The following is a 24,818-nucleotide window of genomic DNA, read 5'->3' as shown; positions in this document are numbered from 1 at the left end:
TTGGCGTTCATGTAGGCCTGCAGGACGATTCCCAGCCACTTGATGAAAGAAACGCCGATGTTGCTAGCGACTCTGAAACGCATGTGGTAGGAGGGTGCATTGAGCCAGGGCGCTTTGCTAAATGGAGAGAGGGTCGTGAGTGGCTAGCTGTCAGCACAGACGGGTCAGTCAAGTGCCAAGCTTGTTCCGACGTCAGGGATTTAGGCCCACACACACAGGAAAGGCTTCATATAGACTCTGCCTTCATTAAAGGCATAAAAGCCAAAACGGCCAAAAAAATTAAATGACAAAATCAGCAAGCACGGAAAATGTCAAAGCCATATCAAATGTATTGAAATTGTACAAAAAAGACAAGACGCCGCAATTGAAAAGGCAAATGAGAACAGTGCAGCTCTGTGGCGAAAGCATCATGAGCATAGTTTAAAAACCACAGAGTACTGCATTCGCACAGCTTACATGATCTGCTACACTGACCTGTCATTCAAAATGCAGCCTCACCTGGTTGAACTGCAACAACTCAACGATGTTAACCTCGGTAACATGCTGCATTCAAGGCATGTCGGAATATGCTGATGTTTATTGCAGAGAAAATGACAGTGCGTCTGGTGGACTTCCTTAAAAGCTCACCCGACAAGTTCAGCATTCTCATTGATGAGAGCACAACAGTTTCAAATAAAACATGTCTGATCATTTACATTAGAATTCCATTTGAAGGGGAGTGTTGCAATTTCTTCTTCCAACTTGCTGAGTTGCAGTCGTGCACTGGATCGGCGATCCGTGACACTGTGCTTCAGTGCCTTGAGAAGCAGGGTATCTCAAAACACATGTTGCGCTCCCGACTAATTGGGTTCGCGACGGATGGGGCCGCCGCTATGTTGGGCCGATACAAGGGGGTCGCCACACTCCTACGTGAGGAGATCAACCCCAACCTGATTGTCATTCACTGCATGAATCACAAACTAGAACTTGCCGTCCATGACACTGTCAAACAAATTACAGATGCAAGTCATTTCCAGATGTTCACTGACTCCCTGTACGCCTTCTTCTCTCAAAGTCCAAAGAACATGCGAGAGCTAGAGCTTGTCGCTTCCAATTTGGAGATGCAAGCTCGCAGGATAGGAAGGGTGTTTGACGTGCGCTGGCTATCCTCGTCTTGCACATCTGTGACGGCTCTTTGGCAAAGCTATCCAGCCCTGGTCAAACTCTTCGCGTCACTGGCCGAAGACACATCACGATCAACCAAAGACAGGGCCAAATGTAAGGGAATGCATGCTAAGATGACTCAGTGGCTTTTCGTGGTGGAGATGGCATTCGTAAAAGACGCGCTCGAAACGATGCAGGCCCTGTCCCTCTTTCTTCAGAGACGAGATGCCACAGCAATCACCGCTACTGCTGAGGTGGGCGTTGCCGTGCGGACACTGAGGGCTATGAGGAATGCCGATGGAGTGAACATACGATGTCTGAAGGAGGAATTGGGCAGTAAGCAAACATTTAAGGGGGTTAATGTGTCTCAGCCGAGTGACGGAGAACAGCGGAAGGCAGAGACCTTTCGTGAGCGTTTTTTCATCTCCTTGGCCGATAACATCCAGAGCAGGCTCGATGACAACGGCATTTTTTCTGCGGCGGCTGCGCTGAACCCCTCAAATTGGCCCTCCGATGAAGATGAACGGTTGCTTTATGGGGATGACAAACTTCTGACCATTCATAAAAGCCTTGCTATAGCAGACACAAATATGCCCACACTCCTCAAAGAATTTCATGAACTGAAATGCAATGGTGTCACTGGGGAGACTTTGAAAAAAGTGCTCATCGCTGTCTCCACGCTCCCTGTGTCAACGGCTGAGTGCGAGCGTGGCTTTAGTGCGATGAACCACATCCTCACGGAAGAACGAAACAGAATGCACGTCTCCACTTTGAATGGCCTACTGTTCATTGGTGTCAATGGTCCAGAGGTGGCATCCTTTCCTGCGCACACATTTGCAGAATTGTGGATAAAAGAGGGCCGAAATGCTGCAGACAATGCCCCGACAGGAAAACCGAAAAAGCCACCACAAATTCGTCACCAGAGCCGACTGTTTACCTAGTCTAGTTTTCCAGACCTGTCCCTGAATTGTTGACAGCACGTTTTGCTATTTTAGTGAATTATTTAGTGAACAGGTGTATATATATAGCCTACCTTTTGCGTTTTTTTCTCCCTATGCAAGTTAAAAGTCCAATGTTCTTGTCTATGAATAAAAAATAAAAAACATCCCCCCCTCTGTTTTTTTGTCAAATCGCACCCTGTTTATAGGTTTATTACGACACAAATCTGATATCGAAGTAGATATTACAACACGTATGAGCAAAGACATAAACAAAACTTAAGGTAACAATTCATTCACTCAGCTTTATGCACAAAAATACTCAAGTCATCAGGATGGAGGCAAAACAATGTTGTGTAACCCTCTGCACATGCTTAACCTTGGGATTAGGGAACATCGACAAGGTCCATCTTATCTGTTACCTGGCACCAGTGACTCCTACACAATTATGCCAAGTGTGGTCAAAATACCAAACCCATTACAATGCACAAATAGTACATTTCTTCATATCTAATGAAGGTTTCTACCATCCTTGGTATCTCCAAAAATGTTTCGTTCATGAGCTGGAAGAGTATTTCTTCAACCCATATGTGTTCGATTAAACACATTCTCCTTTTAAATTAATAGTAAAAGAGCCCAGCTAATGTTGGATAATGGATATAAACGTGAAACTCAGATAAAAAACAGGCCACTGTACAAAAGATCCTATCTACTGTATCTTCATTGCGATTCCACGCTAATCCTCGCTAGCCAATCTCACCTCATCCTTTGTTTGTTACATGTGATGTCATCTCTCGTGTGGAGCGTGTGCCATTGGTATGTTGAAACCAAGGGGGTATTTCTGAACGAGTCACATAGCATCTTCAAAATTCACATCTCCACTACAGCTGATTACAGAGCAGGCATGCTGCACTTATCCTTGACACACATCTCAATGCTTGCCTATCAGACGTGAAGGGAACATCTCTATCATTACATTGGTAGGTGTCCAAGGGGAGTTTTCAGTGTTGGAATGATTCACGATAAGACACAAAATTAAGGATGAGCATCACCACAAGGCTCCGGAAAAAACAATATCAAGATCAAGTTAGAGGTGTTGCTTTGGGGGGGCTATTCCTTTAGTTAAGAGTGTCTTGTGTTCTTAAAATAAAAATGTTAAAGAATAGTAAGGGCTATGTTCGTAGTTCAAAATCCAGAAGAAACAAGGGACAAAGTTTAAATGGAAAACATGTGCTCTGCTACTCTGGTCCATCTGTTAGGTCAAGGAAATTACCTTGCTTTGTTAAAAGCAAATTTAAGGTCATAGGTTACAAGGAGTAAAACAACAGTACGGTTTAAGCTGTACGTTGTTTATTTCAACATATTGACAGAGGGAATATTGACCTAAGGGAAAAACTATGCTGAGAACATAAAGTTCATTGAAAGGATTTGTAATTGCGACTAACTAAGAGGATAATCGGCTGCGGCACACAAGACCCTGGGAACATACATACGTCCCCATTTGTTTGTGGACGTCACATTTGTTTATTAATGGGTCTTTTTTAAATGTATCTCCTTTAAAGTTTTATGCAAACCACATTATATCTGACTCAATCACGGGTCACAGACACTGAGGCACCACTGAAAGTCAAGAAAACCAGAGAACTGTCATCCCATTTCAATGGTATACGATTGATACTGTATGTGGGAATGGAGCAATGTAATGAGAGGAGACACAGAATAAAGAGGAAATCAAATCACTTATTTCAAGATTAACGGAACCACAATATGACCAGTGGATTTGAATATGGTAATTTTAGACCTGCCCTTAAACACATGCATGAAGAAAAAAAAACATGCTCAGACACAATCTTTACAATGGCTGAGCGCTTTCCTCTGAAGACAAACAGAGTAAAACGGATACATGTTTGCAGGCAGCTCTGCTGTCAGCTCCCTGACAGACCTGTAGAGCAGGCTTTGGCTCTCTTATCTGCTGCCAGCTGGTCTGACTTGAAGTTCGTCTGGCTTACCTCACATCTACCAGGTGACGCTGCGTGGGCGTGGCCTGAGAGGAATCTGTTTCATTTGTCATTTGAATTTAAACTGAATGGCAGATTCAAAAAAAGGAGGGAGCTTGAGTGGTTTTAACAGAGGCATTAAAGGTTTGACCAAGAATCAGGCTGGGTGTTAAATGCTTGGGGTGAACACATTTTGGCAGCCTCACTGAGGTTCAACATTGTCACCTGTGAGAGGACAGATGGAGGGAAGCACAGGACTTTCCTGTCCAGGAAGGAAACTGCTCCCTGAGCAAATAAGAGCTTAAGTCTTCCCCTGAAGTAAAAATAATTATTACTCACTCTGGTTTCAGTCACGGCCTTTATACAATAATAAATACGATTTTTTAAATCCACAAATTAGATTGCTTCTTAACTTGTTGGGGGAAGTTTTGTGATAATGTATTTCCAGCTAATCCAAGATGGGGTTTTATAGGCATTATTAAGATAAAGAAATAAGGGAATTCTAATACAATTATTTGGAGATACATTGTTTTTACTGGACAGGATATAAAAAAAACTGTAATCTAAAAAGTAACAAAAGCTGTCAGACATTTTATGTGTAGTGTTCAATGTCAAATTAAGTGAAGGAGAAGTATAAAGAACTTGAGTATTTCCAAAAATGGTAATACTCATCTTAAAATGTTTTACTTAGGTACGCTACAGAACGTGAGTAAATGTACATACATACATGTAAGTTACATACACAATTACATTTGGGGAGACATGGTAGCAGTTGTATTATTTGAATAGGAGATAGAAGGGAGTTTGTTGAAAGCTCTAAGATCTTACAATCTAAATGAGGTTGAGGATTAAGAAATTGCACATTTGTTATTTTTTCTGCATTGAGTTGCGCCTTGCGTGGGTCACAGTAACAAAAGAGTTCTAGAGATAATATCTTATATAGTATAAGTATAAGATAATTGTTAATTTGTCCAAAATGACTTAGTGATGACATGGTTCTGCCATGCCACCCAGGAGACCAGGCTTATCTGCACTCCTATTGTTGTTAATGTGAACACAATCGAGTTTAGTGCAGGAGGCTGAGCACGACTGAACATGAATAGCTTTGGTTTTCTGTTGTATTATGTCAATACCTATGACACCCATGAAAATGTTTATGGACAGTTTTTTTACCACCTTTTTAATAGCCAAATATTTTCTAATTAAGACTTTTTAATGTCTTAACAGCCTTTATTTAAGACATTTACTTTATGGTTTGCGTTCTTTTTCGGTTTGTTTTCACGCATTGTTTGAACAGAGACCTGATCAGGTGCATTTTGAGTGTAAGGGAGAAGAACAAAGAGATGCTGCGGATGGATGTCCCTGAGGTAATCTCTAATGTCAAACAGTCAACTGCACACTAGTTTTTGCTCAACTAACTTTAGAAAATATATAAAGACATACAGAGTAAAATCCTGCATATTGAAAATGGTTCGCAGGGTAATATGACTATGCCTGTCCCACAGAAGAAACACTCCTACAACACTGTGAACGTGTTAGGCAGAAAGGAAATAAAGGCTACCGGTAAAACTCACTTTGTCATTAACAGTGAGGCAGGGAGGGATTTTGTGACATTCAAATCCAAACTGACATTGAGTTACACCTGCCTGTGCGGACCGGTATAAACCGACATGCTTCAAACAATACAAGGACGCTCTCTTCCTTCCGCATCTGTTAGCCAAGAACTCAATACAAAAGAATACAAAGACAAAACCAAACTACATGGAGTCACTTTTATATAAAAGCTGTTTCTGTTGAGCCATGTGACTGCCTGTGCACACCTTTCATCACGCTCAACTTTATTCTTGTCTTGTGTATTTTTTTAACCAATGATTTCATGGGTTTTTCATTAGTGGTGACAATACTAATTTCTTATCACCGTATACTATGGAGCCACAGTATTTTGATTCATATTATTTAATAATGTTTTCGATTCTCATGTTGGCATGCTTTTTTTAATTGATTTTTCAGAAGCATGGCTGGAGGAAGTCTAAGAGCAAGAATATCATTGTCATATGCTTACCAATAATAGTATTGCAAATACAAAATAAACAAATAAGAACCTGAAACTTGTTTGAAGTATAAACACGAGGCCACGGCCGGCAGCCGGCTAGCTTAATTTAGCTTAAATGGAGGGAAACAGCTAGTTAAGTTTGAAAGGTACGACATGTTAGCTAAGTCCTTTTCAAACATGTCGGTTAGCTTAGCATAAACACTGGAACTGGGGGCGGGGGCTGGCCTTTGTGTAGGTAACAATATTTGCCTACTAGTAGCCAACCTCCAAGGATTGCCAATATTAGCCTTTTTTAGACTAGCCAAGTACGACGATGATTGGAGCCACTCTTGCAAAGACAAACCTGATCAATATTATTTTTCTCAGCCAAGAGCCTTGCACCCAAAAACACAGGACACACTGGAATTAGTTTAGTTCCACTGTTGATTTGGTTTTACTGTCTACCATTTCCATTACTGGTGATAGTACCTGCAATAAATTAAATTGATACTACAAGGAAAACCAAACTGCTAACCTCTTGGACAATGATTGATGCACTTCCTTTGGGGCATATTTCATATCCTTACTATTGTACTATCAACTATTAATGTAATATTAACTTCATAATCACAAGTTAAAACAAAAAGTATATTTTAACATGTTATTTCTTGTTTGATTATGTCATACAAAAAAGTGTGAAAATATAATCAATTTGCAGTGTTGCACAAGAAGTCTGCAAGACCGGGTCAAACTATTCCTTTAACTTGCCTCTCAGCTCGCAATGAGTGTATATGTTTGTGTCTGTGTGTGTCTCTGCACTGCAGGGGGTAAAGGGGGAACTCCCTAAAGGGCTCCAATTCCTCCTCTCCGTCTATACAAGGAGGTACACCCCAAAGCTGAATTCACACATCCACCATTTAGATTACAGAGAACTACAAAAAACACTCAAATTAAGTGAAAACCAGCAGCAGCAGGACATGCAGAATTAATCGCAGTGTATATTTAAAATTTGTCGCAGAAATACTGGCGGTGAATACTGATGTAAATGTTAAATTACAGGCCTATTATAAAGGGAGGTAATTAACAGTCCACACCTCTGGCTGAAGAAAGCCTTACTGTGTTTTTGGCCTGCCAAGCCTCTACACTACCTGTGATTTACACTCAGGGGGGATGCTAGTTTATGACGCCTATTCAGAAGCCCTGAGGTGTCACTCCTGGTCACCCCCCGGATTTTCTCCTTGGCCTGGTTCCTGACCGTTTCGCACCTCCAGGAGGGACTATTATCCTGTCAGAGGGCCACTCTTCACAGCAGCGTAACGCTCGGCCCCGTGAAAATCACACCCTTCTGCTTGTTTTGTTGGCCTGTGGAGCCCTGGGTTCACACACAGGACTTTCCAAGAGAGCTGCAGATGGTCATCGATGTTTAAAATTGATGGAAAAAACAAGGCCTGGGGGGGAAACATAGGCTGAGTGGTGGTGAAAACAGGAGCTCTGAACTTTAAACTGTGGGCAATTGAGACCCATTAAGACTCAATCATATTGTTATAAGTCACTTAAAACCAGGAGGCACTTTGAAGGGAAGACTTTTTGCTCCCTGTGAATTCAAAAACCTTTAAACATATATTAAAATATCTATATAGAAACTAATTAAAGCAGTTCTACTTTTCTGTAAAAACTACGCACATCAACAACACGTCTTTGTTTTGGTGTTATCCAGAAGGATTTGGGTTTTGACATTATTGGGGTGAAAAGAATCAACTTTGTGAGCACTGACTGCAATGTGGCCTGTTGCATCATTCTCCTTACAGTAACAGAGTAACACCTTGGATAATAATTATTCCAAATCTAGTTCAACAAAAACTGTCATGTCAGCCTTGTATACTTCAGAAGTGAAGGTTTTATCAAACTGCTAATTGGATCATTCCAGTTAAACTAATTATTACTCATTCTGAACTTGATCCTACGTGCACTGTCATTATTGTCATTGTCATTGAGGTAACCTTGAGTAACATTTCTGAAAACAGGACTGGTATAACAACAGTCGCAGGTAAGATGACAGCAGAGGTAACCAGAGGCTCCTTCCTCAAAGAGATGAAGATATATGTGTAGTTATGAGGAAGTCAAAATGTATTTGAGGAGGATGAAGGTGTGGATGCTTATTTATAGAAAAGTACATTACAAACATTATATCTGAAAATATACATTTAACAACTCTTTCTAAGGCTTTCTGTGAACATAAATGAAAAAGATCATTTGTTATGTTATTGTGGGTACACAAAGGTTAGTATTTATTTTAGTAGTTCTTTTCAAAACTGATTAATTAATTTTGTGGTAATACTGTGCAAGTGTGAGTAAGAGTCAGTCTGCCCTCTACTGGGGAAGAAAATTAAAGCTCCTTAAAAGCCAATGACTATCAAACTAAATCTGCAAGTGCTAGCAAATAATTAAAGAACAATAATGATTTTAATATTTATTTAATCAAAAATACAGTGTGTAAATGCTTTAAAAATACAGACATTGGCATCACTAGTCAATTACATTCTAAATGTATAAATAAGTAAAAATGTTAAATTAAGAAAGATAATTTTATATTTATAAGAATGTCAGTTAAAAAGGATTGGCTCTTTAGGTCCAAAATAGTGGTAAATCGCCATTATTAAAAAAGGATTTCAGTAACTACACAACAAAATACGACATAATGTCACGATGAAACTACAATTGGTGTTTATAACATGGCAGCACTTGCTTTTGAATTCAATAGATTACATTCACATTCACAAGGGGGAAGAAAAGGAGAAATATCACAAAAGGATTAAAGGAATAAAGGAAAAGAAAAACTCCCTGCTTCCATCCATTCAATAGAAAACTACTAATCAAGAAATCATACTGCATGACAAGAAATGTATGTCACGTGGGTCATCAGCATTTCGAAAGAATCTCCTGACAGCTTTTGTAAACTTTCATCAAGCAGTTAAGCCTTGGCTTTGAACTCTGGAAAAAAGAGAAAAGAGGGTTCATTAGAGACACATTACTCTGGATAACACTGTCAATTAAAGGATGCCCCATTATGCTGTTTGCGCTTTCCTGTTTCCTGTAGTGTGTTTTATAGATTTTGCATATAAAATGGTCCGCCGGAAATGCACTAATTCGACTCCTTTTTACTTCTGCAACATAGTGATATCACTTTGTAACAATTAGGCTTTTTTTGGCTAGTGCTCCCAACACTTTGTGTCTGATAGTCTAAAGGGCAGGACATCTCTAAGAGGTTGACCAATCCGAGAGAGCCAGCCAGCTCACAAATCAGTGCAGACTGAGCTCTGGTGTCAGACAGAGGGTGAAAAGAGGTTAAGGATTATTTTTTGCAGGACATGCAGTATGAGAAAAATAAAGACCTTAGTTGAACATTGAAGAATGTAAACATGTCACAGTAGAGGCACAAAACACAAATATGAAACCTGAAAATAAGCGTAATAGGGCCCCTTTAAAAGCCTTTATATAGAATGTAAACATTTCACAGTAGAGGCACAAAACACAAATATGACACCAGAAAATAAGCGTAATAGGGCCCTTTTAAAAGACTTTATATAGAATGTAAACAATAAAAAAACCAATTAAATTAACCTGGCATAAAGAGGTTGCTTTAAGGGATGTTCTCACACCTTACATTCATCACCTCACCTGAAACAATGGCACAACACGCGACACTGCATTAGGCTCTGACGGGTCCTTCAACAGCACACACAGGTAGTAGATGATTTGATGCTGAAATAAAAGCAATGGACGTCAACGCATCCTTCTCACAACAGCATAAACTGACATATCTGTAGGTTGTAAAAATGTCCTCACCATGTAAATAGCTTCATTGATGACAATATCTTTGATTTTGCCGATCTCAATGAATGTGGTGGTCTCACGGCCCGAGGCGTAGCTGGAGGACAGCTGTATGCCTAAGGAGCCGATGACAAGCAGGGTCTCGTGGTCTACCTTCACAAAGTGGATGTGAAGCATCATGCCAACCAGAGTGATGAATATGGCACTGGACAGAACGGCTGTGTTCTGAAAGAGAGGGAAGACATTTTAAATGTGCATACTCAAAAACAGAAAGAAGACTGATCATTTACATTTACAGATCAGGAGCATCAACAACATTTGGTCCATAAGGAGTTTCTTCTTTTGGACAATATTAATAAATTTACATTAACAAAGTGACATTATGACTGTTGCTGTTCTTGAACAGTAAGTAAACTTGTAATGGATCTAAAAAATGGTCAATAGAGCTGTAACTAAAAATGTATATCATTAGCTATTCATTTGCTAATTATTTCCTTGATTATTCGTTTACCCTTTAATATGTAGGATACTATTGAAACATTTTTATCCCAGTTGGCTCAAAGTTCAAATAGTTTTCTTTGTCAGTCCAAAACCATACGAAATGTAGTTTAATAAATATTATTTAAAAAAGTGAGAAAAGCAGAACTTCTCAACACTTGAAGAGCATAAATGCAGCAATTTCCTGCAATAATGGCATGAATAAACTATAGGCCTAATTGATTAAAAAATGTTATCACAATGAAAAGATTATCAGAACAATTGTTCATATGTTAACTGTCCATTACTCGCCTTATCGATTCAGCTCAAAGAATATATGATATACAAACATGTAAGTGAAGTAATACACATTGGTAGAATTGTAAAGGCTTAGTTACTTTAAATTAATACGAGCATTATTGCGATAAAAACCAAAAAGAAACATCGAGGAGTGAAAAACATCATATACATTGATTTTTTCATTGATTTTAAGCAAATAAGGCCACTGCGATTATGCCAGCAACTATTGACTACATGCCGCAACTATTGACTACATGCCACACATACACTATACAATTATATAATTATATAACATCTCATTTATTTTACCTCTGTGAAGAAAAACACAGCGTATGCCAAAAGCCAAACACAGCAGGTGTACACCATCACCTTCCCGATGGACACTTTAGGGACGCTGACAACGAACTCCCTGCAGAGGCTGGAGTGATTCTGACAGTCCAGAGAGATGGCTTTGCCACTAATGTCAGTAAAGGTTTCATCTTCCATCATGAACGCAAAACAGAGAGTAGAGAAACAGCGAAACAGGGAGCTAACTGGCTAGCTAACACTGACGACAGGAGCTAGCTTTGGCTATACTGTTAACAGGCAAGGTCAGACGCATATAAAGACTGCAAGTGGTGCTTTCTCAGACGACTAAATGTGCATGCATTTACGACACAAGATATCTTGAATTAAAAGGATGAGAAAAACGTAACGGCAAAAATCACTGAATATTCTCAGGACAAGTTCATCTGAGTAGCCAAAAAATCTATTCTAACATTAGGTGTACTCGTTTCCTACACCGGGGTGTTCGGTTTGGATGTTGTTGTGTACAGCAACTAGCATCAAGTACAGGATGGGCAGTGGGCACTATCGTTCTGCGTGTTTCACAGGTTTCGCAACAGCACACGGTCACACAAATATTAAATTAATGTTGTATTAAAACAAGAATGACTGAGTTATTGATATTAACATGCTGTTCTGTTATTATCAGTTACAGTCCCGTACAACTGAGTAAACGCCGGTGTACGCCGGTTACAATTAAAAACGAACACTAAAGCAGCTGGAAGGTGCAAAGCATTGTGGGCAGCGGTTTATATGTTGTTCAGTATATCCACTTTATTGATGTCAAATTACCTTACAATAACACAAAATGGGTATAAGTTAGTATATGTACTATAAAATAGTTTATAAACGTAGTAAAAACATTAATTTCTGCATGTATTTCTCTGCAACTCTCAAGTCCTTCATATCCCAAAATGCATCATGTTTTCGTGACTTTTGAACTCTGGCTAAAAACAAGCCGATCAGCTGATGTAAAAGCAACAACATCTACAGTGGTCTGACACAGAAGAGCCCTGCAAGCTAACTTTCTCCACAACATTAGCTGTATGTGGCAGTCAGCTGTAGCCGTTAGACTGTGTACGTGTCTAGTTTTAGACTGTGTCGAGGCAGCATTTTATTTAGCCGTCGTCCGTCAGATTGATAGCCACTGCTAGGTCAGTCGACTGAAGCGAAGGTTGTTTGTTTCTTCAGAAAGTGTCTTCAATTGTGATGGTTAGTGACAAAATAAAACTATTTATTACTGCTTTTCAGAACGTGTTTTTTTGAGAAATGATGGCCCACATTGACTGGGCTACTTTAAAATAGTAACTTGGCATAAACAAGTTAGCTGCAGCATTACAAAAACAAGAGAGGGGATGCAGGGCAGCTAACGTTAGCTAGCAAACTGTTGTGCCAAAACATAAAGTCATTTACTTGTCTTTAACAAGTGCGTTTACATTGATACCTGTTCTTGTTTACTACTGACTGAATATCCTCATTGGTAAGCAGTAATAGGCTTAACATTTCACTATTTTAGACAGTATTGCACTTTTGACATTTTAAATTGCTTTTAGGAGAGTTTCAACAAAGGTTGCATCACTTCTCAATAACCGAACCAATACGTTGCGTCTTCCGCTTGCTTTTAGTAACCGAGGGGTATCCACTGACCTGTCCATTTTTTTGACATGAGTGGTCAAAGTCCAGCTGTAGATAAAGGGATGAACACATTGCTGGGCTGTCAGGAGAGCTACGCCTGCGGGGGTTCTGACGAGGCTGCGTTTGAGTGCGATGAATGCGGCAGCCTGCAGTGTGCCCGCTGCGAACTGGAGCTCCATCGCCAGGAGCGGATGAGGAACCACGACCGGGTTCGGATTGCACCCGGCCACGTCCCTTTCTGTGACTCGTGCAAAGGGGACAGCAGCTGCCCCGTGAACGGTGGACGGCTCAGGGCGGTGGTGCGCTGCCAGGGCTGCAAGATCAACCTGTGTTTGGACTGCCAGAAACGCACCCACAGTGGGGTCAACAAGAGGAAGCACCCTATGACACCTTACCCTCCTGCACAAGCTCCCCAGGACAACAGCATGGCTGCAGGGGAGTCACAGATGGAGATACTGAAGGCCGAGCTGGAGAAAGTGTGCAGCTTCATCTTGGTGGACGAGAAGGAGGAGATGCAGGTAGATACTTTAACGTATATTTAAATAGTGTGACATCACCTGATTCATGTTTTTTTTTTTACAATGGGACTGATCTTGTGTGGATTCTCAGGTGAAGGATGAGGACGACTTTGTGAGCAGACTGCGCTGCAAGCCGGATGAGCTCCTAAAGGTGGTCTCCATCTTTGGAAACACTGGGGAGGGCAAGTCTCACACCCTGAACCATACTTTCTTCCTTGGACGAGAAGTTTTCAAGACCTCTCCCACCCAGGAGTCCTGCACCGTGGGTGTGTGGGCCGCCATGGACCCTGTGCACCGGGTGGTAGTCATCGACACGGAAGGACTGCTTGGAGCTGGTATGGGACAAACAATGGTGTAGCTTAAAGGGACAGTTCACCCAACATTCAAAAGTGCATATCTTCTCTCCTACCTGTAGTGCTATTTATCATTCTAGATTGCTTTGGTGTGAGTTTGCCCATTGGTAGATCTACATGGCACTTGGCTTTTGGTGTTCAAAGCACCCAAAACATTCTAATGAATACAATTTCAACAGCAATGTCTCCTCTCCAATACTCAGCATCTCACACAAAAACAATCTAAGTTGATTATTTTGGGTTGAACTGTCCCTTTAATACCATGTAATAAACATCAGTAATGGGAGGCATGTTTTTCCTCCATTGAGTTACACATTTAACACAATTATATTTTGCACTCATCAGGAGCAAATCAGGGTCAGCGAACACGCCTGCTCCTTAAAGTCCTGGCCATCTGTGATGTGGTGATCTACCGAACCCATGCAGACCGTCTCCACGACGATCTATTCAAGTTCCTAGGCGATGCATCAGACGCTTACCTGAAACATTTCACCAAAGAGCTGAAAGCGACTACCACCCGCTGTGGTCTAGATGTCCCCTTGTCCACTCTGGGCCCTGCTGTAATCATCTTTCATGAGACTGTCCACACCAAGCTCCTAGGATCAGGTACACAAATCAGCCTCGTAATTCTCTAAACTGTATTTTTATTGGAATTTATTGAAGAAAACTGTCATCATATTCTTATGTTTTCTCTTCTTAACTCTCTGTCGGTCTCTGTTGTGCTCTCCATCTCCAGACAAACCCTCAGAATCGGTGGAGCGTCTTCTCCAGGAGCGTTTCAGGAAGCTGGGTCTGTTTCCAGAAGCGTTTAGCTCTATCCAGTACCGTGGGACTCGCACATACAACCCTCCCACGGACTTCAGCGGTTTACTGCACAGCCTGGAGCAGCAGCTGGACAACAACACCACCCGCTCGCCGCGCTCCGCCAGCGTCATCTACAAGGCCCTGCAGGTAAAGACCCTTGATTGTTCTCAGAAACTAGTGTTATATATTGACACCTCTTGATATGTCAATACTTACAGCCAGTTTTGTTGAGTCTTCACTCTTCATTTCCTTCCCTCAGGCCCTGAGCGATCGCTTTAGCGGGGAGATAGCCGATGAACACATGGCCAGTAACTCATTCTTTCCAGATGAGTACTTCACCTGCTCTAGCCTCTGCCTCAGCTGTGGGTAGGTGTCTCTCTAAGCGCTGCCAACTTTGCATTACATTAACAAAAAGTAGGAATTTGAACAAGTGACAATACAAATCATAAGTTTTAGTCATTTCTTTCCCCCTGGTTCTCATACAGACACCCACCCAATTAGTCACGATAAAAAATGTACACCTCTTAAAAGTTTCAATGTGCCAAAAAATATTGTTACATTGTTACATTTGAATGTGATGCATAAAGTCTATGATGTAACTGAGGGTCAGTGACAGTGGGGGTCCCGGGCCTCGTTAATGAGGCCGGGAGCGGAGGGGAACATTAAAAGGGAACACACCGCCGTTTCTGGTACAGTCCTGTATGTGGTTTCAATGGCCTAGGCAAGTTGTAGTTCGATTTGGAAAAGTAATTCCTGTCTGCTCATATTTTTGGATTTCTAAGACAATAAAAACAAAATGTAGGATTTTTGAAAATGCGAGTTCAATATCCCCATACAAATGTGGCCGTTTGTCTCTTGACTCTCAGTTCAGGCTGTAAGAGAAGCATGAATCACCTCAAGGAAGGTCTCGACCACGAAGCCAAACACCGCTGCCGCTACTCTGCACAGTACGACAACCGCATCTACACCTGCAAGGCAAGTACAAGCCCCAATACCACACATGTACATGTTGAAGTATACCTGCGTGTATAGATTCTCAATTTCTCTGCTGAAACTTCTCAGGCCTGCTATGAAGGAGGAAAGGAGGTCATAGTGGTTCCCAAAACGACGGCCTCGTCTGACTCACCGTGGTTTGGCTTGGCCATCTACGCCTGGTCTGGGTGAGTCCGGCTGCCACAGAGCCATGAAGAAGATTATTGGAAATGTCTGCCTGGCATGCACAGTGCGATCAACCCAGTTGAACTATACAACAGCAACAAATCCCCAAAAAGGCTTTACTTCAGTTAACCCACCCTACCCGAACAAAGCACAACCATGTTTTTTAATTACCGTATGTCTAGCTTTTTATATTAATGGTTGTATAAAGAGTATTTTATGGTAAAATTAGATTTTTGTTGATGTCTGAATCCTTCCTAAAACTGAAAAATCAATGCCCTTTTCCATCTTGGTATTGTATGCTTAAACACACATGAATTATAGGAAAAAGTGGAATAGATCCGAATCTATGTATATTTATTTCAGTCATCCTTAAAGTAAGGAGACCAATCACCAACAAATGTAGTTGATATGCACTAAAGGCTGTTATATTTTCATAAAAGTAATTTATTTGACTTCACCCTCTGCTGTCAACAGTCTCTAACAGGTTACTAGTCTAGCAAAACTGACACCCACAACAGGACCCTATGGTTCTTACTCAAACAGAAGGTGCCACGAGAAATGTTTTGCTGCTGTGCCGTACAAAACAAAAGAGGCAACACAATCTGTCCCCTGGAAACTGAGATGCTTTTTGTCTTGGTCCAGGTATGTAATCGAGTGCCCCAACTGTGCAGTGATCTACAGAAGCAGGCAGTACTGGTACGGTAACCAGGACCCAGTGGAAACAGTGGTCAGAACAGAGATCCAGCACATCTGGCCCGGGGTAAGGCTATGTTTACATGGTGATGTACACAACAAATGTCAAATTAAGATTCTTTAACAATATTTAAAGTATGATGTAGAGTAGTTAGTGTATTCCTTTGTATCTTTACTCAGCTGTTTTTCTCCTCTTGCCTTTTTTCAGTCTGACGGTTTTTTGAAAGACAACAACAACGCCGCCCAGAGGTTGCTGGATGGAGTCAAATACATTTCTCAGTCAGTGTCTGAACTCAGCGTGAAGCCAGCCAAAGCCGTCACCTCCTGGCTCACCGACCAGATCGCTCCTACCTACTGGACACCAAACTCCCTTATCACGGTGCGCAACTGAATCTCTAAATTCCCAATTTATTACGGCTGTTAAACCGCACATGGTTTTCCTATAAAGACAAGATTTTACGGTGCCCACAAATACAATCATATACTCTATGGGCTAACTGTATATCTACAGTTTAACTGGCAGTATGATCATGTTTTATTGTGTGTTTGCGTTGCAGAAATGCACTAAATGTGGGGAGGAGTTCCAGGCCAATGACACAAAGCACCACTGTCGTGCCTGCGGAGAGGGTTTCTGCGACTCCTGCTCCTCAAAAACCCGTCCGGTCCCGGAGAGAGGCTGGGGCCTCGCACCTGTCCGAGTCTGTGACGCGTGTTTCCACAACAGAGAAATTTCCACTGGTAAATCCCTCTAAATATAGGATTTAATTTCTACTCTCCATTTAAAAAAAAAATCATACATCTAATATATGCTGTTTTAGTGCTTTTTTGTATTTATTCTTTTGACATTTTAATTAAAAAAGTAACACCGTCTAAATGCTTTGTTTAAAGCACCTTAACATAACTCTTGTAATGTTTTCTTTTGCCTTTGGTCTGAGACAAAAAATCTCTTAGCTACATAGACAACTTTCAAAATGTCATGAGTCATAGTTTTCCGGCTTTGGGAAAGAGCAGCTCATATTCTTTCTGTGAACTTTCTAGGTCATGGAAATAATATTGTGTTACCTTAATTACAAATAACGTGTGTTCCTCTTTATAACATTATATGGATTCCTGATTTTCTGTTCACATTTTTCCTCAAATCCTGCAGAGTTACTGGACGCTGCCTTGGAAGAGGAGGGAGGCACCCTGATAGCGAGGAAGGTGGGGGAGGCGGTGCAGAACACTTTAGGAGCTGTAGTGGGTGCCATTGACATCCCTCTGGGTGAGCATTACATCGGTCTCCATTATCAATGGACAGTCAGTGGTGGGAGAGGACTCAGACCCTTTATTAGTAGAAATACTTTTGTCTTAAAATACCTATATTTAAAAAATACTTAAGTAGAAATGCAGAATGTTGAGCCAATTTTAGAAAATGTTGGCTATATTAGGAGTACAGAACTTTTTTTTACAATGTGCACTTTTTTTAAAATTCTCAAATGTTTGAAAATCCAATTTCCTCTGGGGATAAATAGAGTATTCTGATCAGCTTTGACCGAAGCTCTCACTTTAACCGGCTGTCAGAATAAGTCCTTCCTCTCCTGTGCGTCCAGGCCTAATGAAGGACGCTGCCCGCCCGGCCTACTGGGTCCCAGATCAGGACATCCACTCCTGCAGCGAGTGCCAGAAGGAGTTCTCCCCACGCCTCTCCATCCACCACTGCCGCGCCTGTGGACAGGGCGTGTGCGGCGACTGCTCCCTGGAGCGCCGCACCGTGCCCTCCCGTGGCTGGGATCACCTGGTGAGGGTGTGCAACGGCTGCAACCAAAAACCCGGGGAGCTCTAGCAGGACGAGGACCAGGAGTCAGAGGAGGAGGCTGTTTAAGGACGCCTGTCGGTAAACTGGAATTGACGACATTTGGCTCAAAGGCTTCAGTTCCATTTTTGTCTCTTTTTAGCGGCATTTCTTGGCTGCCAGTAGACTGTCTGTGGCAGGTTTGACTTATTGTTTTTTAAAAGGGTTCGTCAGTACCTTAATGTTCTTTCACTTAAATATGCCTATATTTTACACTGTGAAGAATGTCAGACAGAGGAGGAGAGAGGAGAGATAAAACTGCTTGCCCGTGTTTTATGAAAGTTAGTTTTAAGTGTACAAGCTTAAAATTGAGTGCGGTAAATACCCATGTACCCCTAATCCTTTTAATACCTGTACTGATGTACAACCCCTTTGACAATCCCTCCCAGTGTGACCCACTAGTACTATTAGCAGCTTTTTCCTACATATGGGAACTGTTTAAAAGTAGATGCGTCTTAAACTGATTCCAGGTAAGCATTATTATTCTGAGAATGTTTCTGCTGGAGCCCTGGATTTAGCATTACAGAAAAACCCTAAAAGAATGATCCACCAAAATGAATTAGGGTCCTTTTTTAAATGGATTTACAGTAGTTTCTCCTAGAACAATCAGAAGCCAATAATGTACTGTAGCACGGAGATGCATTCCTACTTATAGAATGACTTAACTTCTTATAATCCCTCCTTACTGTGTGGTTGTTTGTGCATTTGAATGGGCAGATCAGCCTTAATAATGCTGTCCACATTGTTTAAATTGAACATAGGACATACATATATGGGGAAATGGTTTACTATAATAGGGATATTTTTTTGAAAGGCCTGTGTTGTTATTAAAATGTTAAATGTACTATCTATACACATCCGATGAACTATAACAGGAACTGCTTTTATAGAGTGGCTGGCTCACAGTAGCAATATGGAACAGAAAAAAACCAACTTGAAAACATCTTTGAGGCTGGCCCCTCAAATCAAGGAAAATATTTAGAGTAAAACGTTTACTCTGTCGACTCAGGCTGTGTAGCTAGTTAGCTAGGGGCAACGTTTGAGACTGTACTGTACAATTATCTGACAAATACATGCAGCTAGGGCTTCCGACTGAACACTAAGGCCTGGTTAGGACTGGATTTATTTTATTTTTTAAAGTGACTGATTGGGAGAGTTGGTTACCATTTCAACAAAAACTGAATCTTATTACCGTCCCTATCTCAGAGAAAGATGTTTAATGAATGCGAAATATCAAAAGGAACAAATCAATACCTTTATGCTCATACAGTATGTAATAAACTGCAGAAACTCAGTCTCTGTGTGTGTCATTAAGGAGCAAATGCAAAGCAATAGTTTACCATCATTTTTTTAAGAATAAGAAATTGTGTTGATTTACTGTATGAACACAGCACCATCCTTTTCAAATCAGATCAAAGAAATCCTAAATAACAGAAAAAAATCACAGTCAACCAATTCTTAAGTAAGGGCACTTTTTCTTGTAAAGGTTACAGATGTCTTCACTTCAGAAATCGCCATGTATGCCGCACACAAAAATGAACAGCATACTGGCCGACCCTTGTCTTTATAAAATACCTATATATTTTGTATATGAATATAATTCCTTCCATACATTTGGCATAAAACAAAGTCCTTGTTTTGAAGAGGATTTGTTAGTTTTCAGTCTTTTCGTATTGAGCTGGCTGGCTGCTCATCTCCTTCCTGGTAGTCGGTGTTGTACGGGAAGTAGTAAAGGTCGTGTTTGACGGCCATGAGCAGGCCAGGGAGCCCCCTACAGCCGCCCAGCTTGGAGGAGAAAACCACGCTGGGGATCATGTCGTTTGCGGCCGGGTGGGGTGATGGGATAGTCCTTAATAGGTGGCCATCTTTGAGGCTCCATAACCTGGTGTAGCAATCCTGACCGACTGGGGAAGGAACAGAGGAGGGAAATCAAAGTGAGTGTTTTCTCTTTCCAATCGGAGTCGGAAAGCAACATGGGAGAGACATGAGACCTCTTTGGCAGGCATTTTTTAATTTGCAACAGGCTCAAGTTTGCGTGACTGGCACTAAGTACAGTATGTCAGAGCATAGTAGATGTAAGCTGGCATACATTTGATTGAGAGATTAAGAGTGAACATTATCAAAGCCACAGTTTGTTCATGTGAGCACGTTGTGTTTTGTTGTCTCCTACCTGCCAATAGGAGTCCCTCTGGCTCATTTACATGAATGGGAAGGTAGGCGTGCTCATTGTAGTGCCCTTTGTACTCCTGTACAGGCTTTGTCACACGCACATCCCACAGCTTAATCTGCATACAATTGAAGAATAACAAAATGTTAGCAATAATAGCATTCATGTGGGTTAATATTTTTTTAGAAGGGCTGCACAATATGGATGTTTTTAGGCTACCAACCAATAACTACCCGCTGCTCATAAATGATAAAGGTATGGTAACCATTATTTCCATTTTTTTTTAAAGTTCATAACCTGTAGTTTATGCACACCTGAGGTTTAATATCCCTCACCTCATTACTTTTTTTGTAGTAAATTAAAAAACTTCTATTGCACATTGCAACTAATGTCTTCTTCTGAAGATGTATTTGGCTTCATCAGCAGATCATTTATCGGGGTATGATTTCATTATTGAATTATATATAACATACATTTCTTATTATAATCTGTGTGCATCCCTATTTTTTAATGATCACTTATGTTCTTTTCCACTTGTGTCATTATCCTCATCTCAGGACTTAAACATAGTGAACATACTACCTATTTGGAACTATATGTCATACCAAAAAGCAGACCAAAACATCTAATCTTAAAGCCTGACCTGGCCCAGCATGTCAGCAGCAAGCAGGTAGTTCTCATCCTGCAGGACGCGTACGGAGGTGATGGCTGACTCTTGATGGAAGCGGCTGGCCTTCCAGCTCTGATCCCTGCGGCCACGCTGCCGCAGGTCGATGCTGAAGATCTCTCCTGATCGGCAACCATTAAACAGCACCGGGTCCTGGAAGAAAAAGGGAGGTATTTAACATTTGTTCTTTGTTTCTTTCTTTCTTACAGTGTCCTTTGTAACACTCCAAACTATAGCATGTTACCAGTCATCACTTAAATGTATCAGAATACTCACCCTAAGGGCAAACTGCTGAGCCAGCACATCGCTACCGGTGCTGTATGTCTGCGTTCGTCCCGTCTCAGCATCTTTTACGATCACCCTTCGAGACAGGCCTGCCATAACATGCAAGAACACATCAATTTGTATGCTCAATCAGATAACACAACATTTCCTGGCAACATACGCTCTCTCTGCTTTTGCAACCATCCCTCTCGATCACTCATGAGTTGCTGTACATTTTTCCCATCCAAACATATTCAGCATTATTTAATAGACTGTTTAATACGCTAAAGCCATATCCAAGTCAACAAATGTACGCCTCTACAGAAACAAGATTTGATAATGATCTGGTTATAATAATCATATTTGATCATGATTTGAAAGAGGATTAATACACACCAGTGCTAAAGGTCTTGTCAAACTGGGGGTTGAGGCACCAAGCACAAGACCAGGCGGAGGAAATCTTAAAGCTACACAGCATCCCGGGCTGGTCTGAGGACAGAGGAGAAATGTTAAATGTGGATGCAAACAAACAACATGAAATATGTCTTTAAAACCAAGTAGGCTAGTGTGAGTGCCTGAAATAGCGTGAGAAACCTGAGAGGATTCTACTCAGTACAACCTGGGTTGGAGTTGCTGAAGAGGGAAGCAGGAAGTAAACTGACACAGCCGGGGGTGTCTGCCGCTCCTACCAGACACAGCCTAGGTCACATAGGTCAAGGGGAAATATACTAGCTTAGTCTAAAGCTGCACGAGTTTGATGGATGTCAAATTAATAAAAACAAACTACAGTAGATGAAAAAGGATACAAGACGTGGGAGTCCGGGTAGTTGACCGAGGCCCAGCAGATGGAATTCACCTGAAACAGCCAAATGTTAAGCTTATTGGATTTATCTTATTATAATACACAGGGATTTCTTGAAATGTGATGCGGAACATTGGTACGCAAACAGTGTAATCAGGGAAAAGCTCCCACCTTGCGGTTTGTGAAGTAGAGGTTGTCGCACATTTCCACAGACAGGGATCCCCGGCTGCTGCTGCTGAAGTTCATGATGCCGTACTTGCAGCCTCCGTGTGACACATCGTTGACCGTGAACACTCGCTCGCATGCAGAGTCCCCCTGAGGAAGACGAAGAAGAGGAAAACATCTTTCTATAATGACTGAAATATTAGGTATAAGTATGATACATAGTGTGTGTTTGTGTTCTCACCACTATGAGTCTGAAGTTGTCGGTGTTGGGGTTAGTGTTGTCCGTGCTCTGGATCTCCAGTTTGTGGCGTCTCATTTCACTGACCTTCACCTCATGCACGAGCCTGGAGACACACAGTAACCACGGTAACATGACAGGACAATCATCTCAACTAAATCAATAATTCTTCTCCCCCCCACTATCTGTGTTAGAACTGACAGTCTTCTTATTGATTAGTCGATCAAGAGAAAAACTATTTTGATAAACGATATATGGTTTAGCTACATTTTTCATGCAAAATGGCAGAAAATGACAATTTCAGTCAGTCAAATATACAAATGACCTGCTTATTTCAGCTTTGAATAATATTCAGAAGTTTAGGATTATACATCTAAGAAGCCTGGATGGATGTTTTTCACAATTTGTGATGTTTTGTAGACCAAACAAGTAATTTATCAATCTTGATCATTAGTCGAAAAAGGAAAATAACCTTTAGCTGGAATCTTAATCTGTGTGTTTATGTATTTTATTATGTATACGTTTTTAAGTGTTAAGCAAAAAGACTCATCTTGATGCATTTGGGTTACAACTATGTGTCAATTTAATTCTTATTATTAAAACTGACAGGCAGCACAATATCCTAAATACAGTATAGCATGTTCCTCTATGACTGTTTTCCAGCACACGTCAAAAATGATTTGCATCATGATTAGCGGCTCGGCAATGCTGCAACGAAAACTCCTTCAGCACATACAGAACTGATTATCATTAAAGTTTGACTGTGTTTTGTTGGTTCTTTTCTCTCTAATGTAATACAGCTTTGGATAGGATACAAAAAACAGCCGGATGTTCAACATTTCATGAGCAGAGTGCGATGCGGTACCTGCAATACGAGTTCTCAGGTAACATGCCAAGGTGTCTTTTCTGCAGCAGAAGTGAAGTGTTAAGTCCTTTTCTTGGTGCTTTCTATAAAGAAGATATTAAATGATTAATAATTCAACACAAGCATGAAGTGAAACAATAATCACTGTAGCTTCAAGCCCAAGACACAACCCTTAGAAAGAATTGCCGTAATTCCCCTCCACAACGGACTTACTTTCCTGGGCTTTTCATCCTCCGCCAGCATCTTGTTTCTGTCTTTCTCTCTCTCTTTTTCCTTCAACTGCTCTTTAGTCAGCGGATTACAGTTGTTGTGTCCAGGCAACAGGCGGAAGTAGCGATTTTTCTCCTGGTCAAAGTAGAACCCAGGCAGCTCTGGAAAAAGAACCAGGTGATGAAATGAGACATGGATACCTTTTGTTCTTGTTATTCAAGTTACAGCCATGATGATGTTGTTTACAGAAGAAATAGATTAGTTATCATCTATATTTCAACAGTGTAGCACAGTACACAGAGGAACAGAAGTGGCAAACAACAAGATACAAGACAAGGCATACAAATATTGCAATAATAAAAATACATGTGTTAGAGATAAAAGAATACATAGTTTAAATAAAAGTAAACAAATGTTAGGTTTCATGTTTATGTGACCCTAGGATATTTATCTAGTAAGGTGTATTCCTAATAAAGGGTATAGTGATGGTCGTGTGTTTTGTGTGTGTGTTTTAAGAATTGTATTGTAAGGATTGTGTGTTTTCTGATAAAGTCTTTGTTGTTGAGCGGTTCTCACCTGGTGCAGCTCTACTGGTCTTAGAGGAGGAAGAAGAAGATGGGGAGGGAGAACAGGAAGATGAGGAGGACGAAGAAGAGGCGGACGGGTGGTTTTCATTTATCCTCTGAGTTGCTCTTACTGACGGCCCTTCATTATTATATCCAGACCTGTGAAGGCAACACACCTTGTCTCTTACTGACGTCCCAAACCATGCCCTATTTGAACACATATCACATTATTCAACAGAACTAGGCTTCAATATTTCATTTAACTTACGCCTGTTCCTCCTGTGGTAGCCTTTGCCGGTTTCCTCTGTACCATCCATGGCGTTGTCCCCCACCTCGTCTCCTGTACGGTCGCTGTCCTTCTTTCCAGTTCCACTTCTTCATCCCTGCTGTTTAGGTATTACAGTAAGGCTCCTCACCACACGCTGTCTTTCAATAACTTCTGTGTGTACGAGTGTATAAGGCTAGTTGATGTAGCATGTTTACTTGTTAGCTAAGTTAGCAAGTGGCATTCTTTAGCATTCTAAGGCAACATACATCAACTACACATCTCTTGTGACACTTTTAAAGCAATGCTGTACAGTAAACCTGAGTAAACGTAAAAACGGGTTTAATATGTTATTGAAAACGCTTTCCTTTGAGTGTAAACAGTCTTTATTTTCTTAATAAACGGAATTCAGGTATCAGTTGTAATACCACATGAGCTAACAGGCTAATTGCTGTACATTGAGTTCCTGCCATGTTGTCCCGCCTCCAAATGGCATTCATTGGCTGATCGCTAACAAAAGTGCCTGACGTTGCAGGCATATATTGGTTGCTTTCTTTGTAAACGTTTCAGCCACG

General features: G+C 41.1%; 4 protein-coding genes across 5 annotated transcripts in view; 2 read left to right on the top strand and 2 right to left on the bottom strand.

Moving 5' to 3' along the window:
- Nucleotides 1-24,818, top strand: part of stx7l (syntaxin 7-like) — a 235,768-nt gene that overhangs the window by 173,366 nt on the left and 37,584 nt on the right. The gene's annotated exons all lie outside the window — the stretch shown is intronic.
- On the bottom strand, nt 8,569-11,740 carry pigh (phosphatidylinositol glycan anchor biosynthesis, class H). Its single transcript, XM_063901781.1, has 4 exons — nt 11,028-11,740; nt 9,957-10,166; nt 9,789-9,872; nt 8,569-9,101 (listed from the first exon to the last, which is right to left on the bottom strand). The coding sequence occupies exons 1-4, from the start codon at nt 11,205-11,207 to the stop codon at nt 9,030-9,032; spliced, it is 546 nt and encodes a 181-aa protein (XP_063757851.1). The 5' UTR covers nt 11,208-11,740; the 3' UTR covers nt 8,569-9,029.
- On the top strand, nt 11,983-19,328 carry zfyve1 (zinc finger, FYVE domain containing 1). Of its 2 annotated transcripts, none has more exons than XM_063901779.1 (13): nt 11,983-12,254; nt 12,668-13,195; nt 13,287-13,530; nt 13,894-14,154; nt 14,285-14,499; nt 14,612-14,718; nt 15,219-15,327; nt 15,415-15,512; nt 16,153-16,270; nt 16,412-16,582; nt 16,761-16,941; nt 17,351-17,464; nt 17,793-19,328. In XM_063901779.1, exons 2-13 carry the CDS (start codon nt 12,707-12,709, stop codon nt 18,023-18,025), a joined length of 2,340 nt encoding a protein of 779 aa, XP_063757849.1. In that variant the 5' UTR covers nt 11,983-12,254; nt 12,668-12,706; the 3' UTR covers nt 18,026-19,328. The 2 variants fall into 2 exon arrangements, with proteins under 2 accessions (XP_063757849.1, XP_063757848.1); XM_063901778.1 differs by having other exon boundaries at nt 11,983-12,522.
- On the bottom strand, nt 19,237-24,718 carry wdr21 (WD repeat domain 21). The gene is made up of 13 exons (XM_063901780.1): nt 24,247-24,718; nt 23,989-24,137; nt 23,416-23,573; nt 23,203-23,285; nt 22,341-22,443; nt 22,106-22,249; nt 21,939-21,988; nt 21,752-21,831; nt 21,529-21,621; nt 21,145-21,242; nt 20,845-21,021; nt 20,205-20,319; nt 19,237-19,938 (listed from the first exon to the last, which is right to left on the bottom strand). The coding sequence occupies exons 1-13, from the start codon at nt 24,357-24,359 to the stop codon at nt 19,694-19,696; spliced, it is 1,608 nt and encodes a 535-aa protein (XP_063757850.1). The 5' UTR covers nt 24,360-24,718; the 3' UTR covers nt 19,237-19,693.

This window comes from Eleginops maclovinus, chromosome 15 (genome assembly GCF_036324505.1).
Source record: "Eleginops maclovinus isolate JMC-PN-2008 ecotype Puerto Natales chromosome 15, JC_Emac_rtc_rv5, whole genome shotgun sequence".
Taxonomy (NCBI): Eukaryota; Metazoa; Chordata; class Actinopteri; order Perciformes; family Eleginopidae; genus Eleginops; species Eleginops maclovinus.
The sequence above is the reverse complement of the archived record's forward strand: the minus strand, read 5'-3'. Positions and strand labels throughout refer to the sequence as shown.